At 39.5% G+C, this 10,992-nt stretch overlaps 1 protein-coding gene and 1 long non-coding RNA gene across 2 annotated transcripts; one reads left to right on the forward strand and one right to left on the reverse strand.

Annotated features, from left to right (window-relative positions):
* Positions 1-3,192: 3,192 nt before the first annotated feature.
* LOC116675106 (CD209 antigen-like protein C) lies at positions 3,193-4,695 on the reverse strand. The gene is made up of 5 exons (XM_032507178.1): positions 4,626-4,695; positions 4,096-4,365; positions 3,831-3,994; positions 3,585-3,682; positions 3,193-3,500 (listed from the first exon to the last, which is right to left on the reverse strand). The coding sequence occupies exons 1-5, from the start codon at positions 4,693-4,695 to the stop codon at positions 3,374-3,376; spliced, it is 729 nt and encodes a 242-aa protein (XP_032363069.1). The 3' UTR covers positions 3,193-3,373.
* Positions 4,696-10,537: 5,842 nt separating this feature from the next.
* Positions 10,538-10,748, forward strand: LOC116675105 (uncharacterized). The gene is made up of 2 exons (XR_004328295.1): positions 10,538-10,608; positions 10,684-10,748. It is a non-coding gene; the product is annotated as an uncharacterized LOC116675105 (long non-coding RNA).
* Positions 10,749-10,992: the final 244 nt, after the last annotated feature.

Genomic DNA, 10,992 nt, shown 5'->3' on the forward strand with positions numbered 1-10,992 from the left:
AAATTCAGGTCTGAGTCCATGACTACACCAAGATTTCTGGCTTTGTCTGTTGTTTTTAACATTGTTGTTTGAAGCTGAGCGCAGACTTTTAATCGTTCCTCTTTTGCTCCTAAAACAACAACCTCAGTTTTTCCTTCATTTAATTTCAGAAAGTTCTGGCACATCCAGCCGTTAATTTGTTCAATGCACTTAGTCAGTTTTTGTATTGGACTATAGTCCCCTGGCGATAAGGTTATGTAAATTTGTGTGTCATCCGCATAACTATGGTAACTTATTTTGTTGTTTTCCACAATCTGAGCCAATGGAAGCATGTAGATGTTAAACAGAAGAGGCCCCAGAATGGAGCCTTGGGGAACTCCGCACGTCATATTTGTATGCTCAGATGTATAATTACCAATTGACACAAAGTATTCCCTATTCTTTAAGTAGGATTCAAAGCAGTTTAGTACTGAGCCAGAAAGGCCAACCCAGTTTTCCAATCGGTCTAGTAGTATGTCGTGGTCGTGTCAAAAGCAGCACTGAGATCAAGTAATACTAAGACGGAAATTTTGCCACTATCTGTGTTAACGTGGATGTCGTTAAAGACTTTGACAAGAGAACACCAAGTTGTTTGATGATTTTACACACACAGTGTGAATTAACACCTTTCACCTTGCTTTTTTCTTCAGGTCAAATCTGACCCCTTTCCAAAAAGTTTCTATATCAGAAATTTCGGTTTCTTTCAAATTAAATCCAACAAAAGTAATGTGGATGATTCCCAACAAGGCTCCTCACAAGTTCAATAATCATTCATTGAATATGGGTGTTTTTTTATCAATTACTTTTGAATTTGGAGAAAAAACACTTGGTAAAAGAACTTTAAAAAAAAGAAAATGTAGTCAAATCCAATGTAAAAAAAAACAAATTGTGGAAAAAGCCACAAAAAATTCCAAAGGGTCAAAAGAGACAACCAAAAACTTGATTTAAAAAAAAAAAAAAAAAATTCCACTAGGGTTAAAGAAGAAATTATATGGGTTTGGGCTGTTTGGCCCACGAGGGCCCATGGACCCTCTGGCATCTGCCCAAATTCAAGATTACCAGTCCGTCTGTTACACTTCTCGGGCAGGAATGAGGACCCAAATACAGAGATGAGGGAGGCAGGCGGGAGCAGGAACACAAAGATTTATTTCAGAAAAAGTCCAAGAAAAACACGAGGAGCTGAAGAGAACCGCCAAATCCAAAATAAAAATCCAAAAAGGGTCCAGGGCCAAAGACAAGACAAAAAAATGCGGGAACCCTCACGGGTAATGGGAACAAGGATAGTCAACAAACACAAAGTCAGGCGGCGTCGTGGAAGGGACCAAAGACTGACAACACTAACTAACAAGAGACAAAGGGAACACAGAAGTTAAATACAAGAGGTAACGAGGAACAGGTGATACATCAGGTGAAACACATTAGGGCGCGGCGGGACAATCAGATAGACAAAGGTAAAGCTTGGCAAGATGAGAAAGAACAGGAAACCAGACTATCAACATAAAACAGGAAACAGAACATACCGACACTCACAAGGGGAAACAAAACAGACTACTGCAAAAAACCTGGGAGGAAACTAAGACATAAACACCAGGAGACAAGACAGGACCCAAAAACGAACACAGAAACCATCACACCATCACTGGCTGTATTATTATTTTTCATAATGCATTTGTAGCATGACAACACATTGGCATTAAATGCTTATTAAATGGCAACATTTGCAACCATGTCATAATCAAGCATTTCTTTATTAACATATACTTATTTTAGGCCATAAAAGTCTGTACATTTCTGACTGTGATCTCATCTTTGAAGACACTTCGGACAGTGATGCACACAAAACTTCCCCTTTACAACACGTTATTATTAGCTGCCGAATTTAAAAGAAACGGCGAGTCACATCCTAAAAGCGGAAGTGTAGTAAACACCGTCACAACAGAGCAGACGCCCTCCTGACAGCTCTCATTTTGAACAAAACAGACTTAAAATAATATCCTTTACATAAGTAGAGATTTTTGCAACATACTGTATATTGTTGCATAAAAAATTCACCAGAATCCAGAAAATTAAAGGTGCACTATGAGTTCCTGCATGGTTTCAGCGCAATTTCAGTAATGTCTCAAATCGTATGCATCTCTCCTTGATCCGCTAGCTGCCCCCCCTCCCTCTCGAATACACTGTGAAAAAGGGGTCGTAAAAGCCAAACAAACACTAGAGGTACAGGCTGTGCACCAAAATACAACGAACCAGTTCTAGCCAATCACCGACAACATGGTTTGGGAGGGGGGGAGGGGTTAGTGACAGTTAGTCATGACAGTTACGGACACATGGGGGAGGGGGGAAGCTTGCTCTGTTTTGTTTTGAATTTACTTGGAACGTCAACAGAAGTAACGTCATGCAGGAACTCTTAGGGCACCTTTAATTGTTTGACGTTAAAAATGTCATGTAGGAGAACCCCCTGACCCCCTTCAGGTTGCAATGCTCCACCCCTAATGTTGGAACAAAGCCTATGTCCTTTTGATCTAGTTGTCATCCAGAAATGTAAATGGACACAAACTTTGCACACACAGTGTGAATTAACATCTTTAAAGGAGAAGACTTGAGACCGTAGCGGCTAACCAATCAGCAACTGTGGCATATATAAAGCAAAACTACCAATCAAACACTTAGTTCACCTCTTTTGTAAGTGGCATGTCTTTCATGTTTTTTGAGGGGGACAAATTGACCTCTTCTAAATATACGGGACATTGGACGTATGTACAGTACTTAGAGTAAATGTACTTAGTTACATTCCACCACTGCCTGATGCACATCCTGATTAATAATGTTGTAACTTCCTGAGCGATGTTGTTTGTCACGATGTAAGAAAAAGACGATAACAACAATGTGTCACCGAGTTTTTATTCAATGTAATAAACCACTTTTTTTCTAGATAGATGAATAGAAAACACTCTACATATTAATATGATTTTAATCAAATGCTAAAGAAAAGAGCTCTGGGGACATTTTGTGAAAACTCGTGATGCTGTGCCTCCATTTTGGCTCATGAGCAGCAACAATATAAGCTGTGACACAGGAAACAGGAAGCTGAGCAGTCTGTCTGCACCTCTCATCAATCTGCTGATATACAGATTATAAGCATTTCATCTCTAACAAAGCAGAACAAAAACACACGAACATCTTCAAACTTTTTCTTTTCTTTTCAAATTAAGATAAAACCCTTATACATGTTTGTTTTGTTTAAAACAAGCCATTTAAGATGTGAAGTAGAGCTTTTCATAGTTAGATATTTATGAAGCCAGTTGATATTATCATGCAGAGCATCCAGTAGCCTTCTCAAGTCTGACTGCAGGGGTTAAACAGATAAAGACTTCTTCTGGCAGATCCATGGTCTTCTCTCAGCACAGCTCACTGATTTCCAGCTGAACGCATCCACATAAACTGCACACTGACCGTCAGTAGGAGGTTGGCCTTGTATCCGTCTGCTGACACTGAGGGAAGAAGATGATGTTTAGATCAAGGCTGATATATTTAAGATCCAAAGTGTTCAGGAATGTGTCTCTTACCGTTCAGTCAGATCTCTTCCATCGATCCACTTCCATCTCCCTCCTTCAGCTCTCAGACCAACCCAGGGTCCACGCCATCTGTAAAAACTGAGTGCACCCTGACAAGATAGAAACATTTATCAGAGATGTAAACACTATACTTTAATAAACACGCTGATCTACAGACTCACAGTGTGTTCAGACTTAGAGAAAATACATTTTATTTCAGAATTATGTCGTTAAAATCTCCCACAGCTTCCTCATTACTTCTTCATCTTCATCACGTACAACAACCAAATCTGAACCCCGTGCTCTGCAGTCTTCTCGAGCTTCGTCCCAGGTTTTCAGATCCGAAGAACCAACGTCATTAAACAGATAGCAGCTGGACCTGACGAGTCTCCATCCCTCCTGACAAGGTCTACACCGTCTCTCTGAAACTACAGAGACCAACCAATACACATTACTGCACTACTGATATTATTATTATTATTATTGGTTATTATTGGATCTCATTATTGTGATCTCAACATACCGTTCTGTACTTTGGGGCAGTATTCATCGATGTTCCACTGAGCTCGACTGATGTTTTGGATCGGCACTTTTAAGTTCTTCCTTTCTGTCTCCAGCTCCTGGTTTCGTGTCTCCAGCTCCTGGTTTCGTGTCTCCAGCTCCTGGTTTTGTGTCTCCAGCTCCCGGTTTCGTGTCTCCAGCTTCTGGTTTCGTGTCTCCAGATCCTGGTTTAATGCGGTCAGGTTTGTGATCGGTTTTTCAGAGATATTGTTGTTGAGGTTGCAATTGGTAACTGCAAAATAGAAAAATGAGCTTTGTAGTCATAGTGATGCACATTATAATAATAGAAATTACATGTTTCAGATCTATCTGAAAACAATAGTCAGGTGTCCATATGAACATTAAAACTGAGTTTTAGTCCCCTGATCATTCCTCCTGTTCATACTGGAGAATAATCTTTATAACGTACTAAGAGATGGAGGACAACGTTCTACTTCAGTAGGCTATCTTTAAATATCTTCTCTGTATTTCTATAACTCTGCAGCATTAAACTTGTCTTGGAAAACACAAAGTCTAGTCGTAGTCTTGCATTGTAAGACTCTGCAAGATCTCCAGTCTGCATATAATGACATCTCTAACGTTGGATGTGAGATGTCTTCAGATGTTAGACGGTGTCAGACTTTTCAAAGTCTTCTAGTGTATGTTAGGCATTAGGTTACCCCTGAACACTCTTTAGTGTAGTCTGCCTCTCCACAAGTGGCCTCTGCTTGGTCTGTTTATAGGTTATTTTGGGCTGAATTCTTATATTAAAACATGTTTTAACATTTCTATCAAGGCTATTTTAAGATATATTGATTTCTTTTGTTGTATCAGCGTGCCTTTTTCTCCATTTTCTCCAACAAACAATGTTCACATAGTATTTCCTAGGGTGTCGTTGTCAGTTCCTTTATTCTAATTTCCTCCTTATTGGGGAGCCTTGCCACATTTGCACAGAATCCGTATGAAGAGGAGGAAGGATTACACCGAGCAAAAACTGTTTCTATGAACATCTGGCCATCAGACAGACTTGATAAAATGTGAACTTGTCCTTTAAATAACAACAACAAGTTAAGACAGTGGTACTCACAGTAGATACGGAGGCCCATGATGACCAACAGTATCTGCCAACACACTGCTATGGGTAGAAAAGACTGAGAGAAGCAGCGAGACCTCTGGCCTGAGAGAGAAATAAGAAGTCAGTTAGACTTTCATTATTAATAAATCTCATGTTTAACAATATTAGATGTGTGAGATGTACCTGGACGAGTGGCCATTTTCTTCCCAGTGCGTGCTGGAGCATTAACATAGTTAGCTGCTGCTTCTTCCTCCATTTCCTCTGAAAGACAAACGTCAAACACAAATGTAGACAACATCCTGCCACATAGACATATAGTAGATTTACATACAGACACATAAACATCAGAGTATTTATAATTACCGATGTCGTCCTGTGGAGGTCTGATCACCCTGAACAGATGTGTAAAGTCCTGCTGCAGTCCTGTATGAGAGCTGTTAGGAGGGCGTCTGCTCTGCTGCCACCGTCTTTACTACACTTCTACGTTGAGGATGTGACTGTTTTCTTTTAATACGTCTGCTAATAATAACGTGTTCTTGTGAACAGGAAATCTACGTGGGCAACAGTGTCCAAAGTGTCTTATAAGATGAGATCACAGGAAGTCAGAAATGTACCTGACTCTGATGGCCTAAAATAAGAATAGAATATAACAGAAAGCCTTTATTGTCATTATACACAAATGCTGTACCTGTGCAACTAGATTGAAGCAACACCTTTACAGTGTTGACACAAAATGTAAAAAAATATTAAAATAAAAAAGTAAAGTATAGGTAGTGCAGAAATAAGAGAGGATGGTGCACAGTCCTTAGAGCATCTATACATACTGCATACATGTTGCATATATAAATATATAAATGAAATAGTCGTTTCAGGCCTTTTCTTTTTAACAGGACAGAGAGGGGGAAGACTGGGCCACTTGGCAGAGATACCAATGGAAGCCACTGTAACTGTAGTCCCGGGGAGAGCTACTGTGTAACTGTTGGAATAACAGTTTGTTATTTGTATACTTCCATTTTTCTATTTAACCCTTGTGTTGTCTTCCCTGTCAAAATTGAAAATCAACACTTTTTTCTTATGTTTTTGTCCCCTTTTTAAACACTTTTGATGCTTTTCTGAATGTTTGTCACTGTTTTGGCCTTTGAAATAAAAATACCCCCCCCCCCCCCCCCCCATCATCACATACCCTTCACCATACCTACACATCGGCATGGGGAACTTTCCCTAAAATCATCTGTTAATGCAAATAAAACCAGCTATTAAGCTAACTGAAATAAAACCATGCTAATGGTTAATTAGTCCACAGATAAATTAGAGGGGGGGGGATCACCAGATGCCTGTTGATATGATATCACCACGATACTTATGCCATGATACGATATTATTGCGATTTTAACCATATTGCAATATTCTGCCATATATTACAATTTATAACCTTTTCTCCAACTTCTAATTTTTCCCAATTTCAAATAACGTCCTTAAAAGGAAACTTAGTCAACATCTGCTATAGCCACTGAGATCGATTTTTCCCCCACTCCTAACATGAATACTGCATTTATATATTTATGTCAAACAATTAGACTGGTACATATTCCAAAAGGGAAATGTTGTCTCCCACAGGGTTACATCAGGATATGAAAACACAAATCACTAATAACACAAAAACAGTTCTGTTTGCACACTTGTATTAACTAAATAAAGAGTGTGGAACCGATTGAACTCCCATTCATATGCTGTATATACATACACACACACACACACACACACACACACACACACACACACACACACACACACATATATATATATATATATATATATATATATATATATATATGTATATATACCTTGTATTTGGGTTATTTGGCACCACAGAGCATCTTATTTGACGTTTTTCATTACAAATAACACAGAAAAAGCATTAAAGGTCTCCTTTAAGGACGTAAACAAATGCTGTCATCTGTCTCATTTGTCTCTCGGGGGACATTTGTCTCTCGGGGGACAAGTCTGGGCAGGTCGATGCATTAAAGTCGGCGCAGCGCTGCAGCTGATGAATACAGCCATGGATCTGCTGTAATAGTAAGATAATATCCATCAAACACCGTGAGAAGTGGCTGTCCATTAGATAATGGAGCGGAAACAGCCGAGCGGGCTGTAACCTGATCTCCCTCTGCCTCCGAACCGTTAAACCATTACATTTATTAAACTTTAATAAGACAAATAAACACAAAGAACAAGAAGAGACACTCATCCATCACGTTGTCATGGTCCCAGAATCAATAAAAACTCGATTTTTCCCCCACTCCTGACATGCATACTGCATTTGAATATTTATGTCAAACAATTAGACTGGTACATATTCCAAAAGGGAAATGTTGTCTCCCACAAGGTTACATCAGGATATGAAAACACAAATCAGTAAATGTAATAACTTAAAAACAATTCTGTGGAATAGAATGAATTCCCATTCATTTGCTCAAACTACGATGTTGTCATACTACACATCATGCTGACTCAACGTCAGGACAAAACATCATCCAGGAAGTGACATCATCATTGATGAGGATGGGCGAGAAGCAGAAGTTCACCAAGACTGTCACAGCGGAGCAGACGCCCTCCTAATAGCTCTCATACAGGACTGCAGCAGGACTTTACACATCTGTTCAGGATGATCAGACCTCCACAGGACGACATCGGTAATTATAAATACTCTGATGTTTATGTGTCTGTATGTAAATCTACTATATGTCTATGTGGCAGGATGTTGTCTACATTTGTGTTTGACGTTTGTCTTTCAGAGGAAATGGAGGAAGAAGCAGCAGCTAACTATGCTAATGCTCCAGCACGCACTGGGAAGAAAATGGCCGCTCGCCCAGGTCCATTTAAGACATCTAATATTGTTAAACATGAGATTTATTAATAATGATAGTCTAACTGACTTCCTTTTTCTCTCTCAGGCCAGTGGGTTCGCTGCTTCTTTCAGACTTTTCTACCCATAGCAGTGTGTTGGCTGATACTGTTGGTCATCATGGGCCTCCGTATCTACTGTGAGTACCACCGTCTTAACTTGTTGTTGTTATTTAAAGGACAAGTTCACATTTTATCAAGTCTGTCTGATGGCCAGATGTTCATAGAAACAGTTTTTGCTCGGTGTAATCCTTCCTCCTCTTCATACTGACTCTGTGCAAATGTGGCAAGGCTCCCCAATAAGGAGGAAATTAGAATAAGGAACTGACAACATCACCCAAGGAAATACTATGTGAAGAATGTTTATTGGAGAAAATAGAGAGAAAGGCACACAGATATGATGTAAGAGATAGATATATCTTAACCCTCCTGTTGGCCTCGGGTCAAATTTGACACCTTTAAAAAAAATTCTCTATCTGAAATATGAGTTTCCTTTTAACCAAATTACTACAAAAAAAAATGGATTGGATTCCTTCCAACGCTCTTTGCAAATACAACAGATCCCTTTTTGTTCCTCAGATCTTAACTATTAGTCTAAATAATACATAATTCCTGCTTTTTAACTCAAATATTAGGGATAATTCTATATAAATGAGGGTTGTTGACCATGAATTCAAAAAGATTTTCTATTATTTGTCAGTTTTTGACCCGGGAAGACAACACAGGTTAAAACAGCCTTTGTTACGGGTTGCATGGAATAGTGGATCCAAATGCAGAGAGCAGACAGGAAAAAGCTGAGTTTAAGGGTTTTATTTGATCCAAAAAACAAGGTACACACCAGCAAAGGAAGTCCAGACTGCAGAGGGCAAAAAATTCTTAGAGAATCTTAAAATCAGAACAGTGAGTCCAAAAAAACAAACTTAGATCAAAAAACCAGGAAACTGAGACAAAAGGAAATCCAGGGATAACATGAGGAAGCACGGCGACACATGGACAAGAAGACAAAGACTAAATACACGGGGTAACGAGGAAACAAGGCAAGGGACACAAGGGTTGGGAAACAGGTGAATAACATTAGGCAATCACAGGGGCGGGAAACACAGGAAGTCAAACCAGACTATCAAAATAAAACAGGACATGCAGACACTCACGTGAGACCACAAGACAGGACAACTAGACAAGGGAGGAAACACAGACTATGCCTTGAGACAGGAAACAGAAAACTGAGCAAATTACAGGGAATAAAAACACAAACCACAACAGCCTTGATAGAAATGTTAAAACATGTTTTAACATAAGAATTCAGCCCAAAATAACCTATAAACAGAGCAACAAGAGGCCACTTGTGGAGAGGCAGACTACACTAAAGAGTGTTCAGGGGTAACCTAATGCCTAACATACACTAGAAGACTTTGAAAAGTCTGACACCGTCTAACTTCTGAAGACAGTCATCTTACATCCAACGTTAGAGATGTCATTATATGCAAAGACTGGAGATCTTGCAGAGTCTTACAATGCAAGACTACGACTAGACTTTGTGTTTTCCAAGACAAGTTTAATGCTGCAGAGTTATAGAAACACAAAGAAGATATTTAAAGATGCTGAAATAGAACGTTGTCCTCCATCTCTTAGTGAATTAGAAAGATTATTCTCCAGGATGAACAGGAGGAATGATCAGGGGACTAAAACTCAGTTTTAATGTTCATATGGACACCGGACTATTGTTTTCAGATAGATCTGAAACATGTGATTTCTATTATTATAATGTGTGTCACCAGCTAATTTTCTATTTTGCAGTTACCAATTGCAACCTCAACAACAGTATCTCCGAAAAACCGATCACAGTCCTGACCGCATTAAACCAGGAGCTGGAGACACGAAACCAGGAGCTGGAGACACGAAACCAGGAGCTGGAGACGGAGCGGAAGAACTGTACAGGACCGATACCAAACATCAGTCGAGCTCAGTGGAGCATCGATGAATACTGCCCCAAAGTACAGAACGGTATGTTAAGAACACAATAATGAGATCCAATAATAACCATAATAATAATAATATCCCAGAGTAGTGATGCTGTGTATTGGTTGCTCTCTGTAGTTTCAGAGAGACTATGTAGACCTTGTCAGAAGGACTGGAGACTCATCGGGTCCAGCTGCTATCTGTTTGCTGGTCCTCCTGATCTGAAAACCTGGGAAGAAGCTCGAGAAGACTGCAGAGCACGGAGTTCAGATTTGGTTGTTGTAGACAGTCAAGGTGAACAGGTAATTAGAAACCTGGCAACTTTTATGATGCAACTATTAAACTGAAATAGGTTTTTGCTAGGTCTGAACACTGTACTGTATGTAAATCAGTGTATATATTTAAGTATAGTGTTTAAATATCTGATAACTGTTCATCTTGCCAGAATGCACTCAGTTCTCCCAGCTTGTTTTATTTTGAAACTGTTGGATACTGGACTGGTCTGAGAGCTGAAGGAGGGAGATGGAAGTGGATCGATGGAAGTGATCTGACTGAAAGGTAAGAGACACATTCCTGAACACTTTGAATCTTAAATCTATCAGCCTTGATCTAAACATCATCTTCTTCCCTCAGCGACTGGATCCAAGACCAACCTCCTAGTGACGGTCAGTGCGTGGTTTCTGTCCAAGACAAAAGATGGCAAAGGTTCAGATGGGTGTCAGTGAGCTGTGTTGACAGAAGACCATGGATCTGCCAGAAGAAGTCTTTATCTGTTTAACCCCTGCAGTCAGACTCACTTACTCACTGTGCATGATAATATCAACTGGCTTCAAGAACAGCAAACCGTGAAGACTTCTACTTCACATCTTGATTGTTTTTGTTTCAAGAAATAAACATGTATAAGAGTTTCATTTTGTTAGAAGAGAAAAGAAAAGGTTAGGG

The sequence above is a fragment of the Etheostoma spectabile genome, unplaced genomic scaffold, assembly GCF_008692095.1.
Source record: "Etheostoma spectabile isolate EspeVRDwgs_2016 unplaced genomic scaffold, UIUC_Espe_1.0 scaffold00001481, whole genome shotgun sequence".
NCBI classification, from domain to species: domain Eukaryota; kingdom Metazoa; phylum Chordata; class Actinopteri; order Perciformes; family Percidae; genus Etheostoma; species Etheostoma spectabile.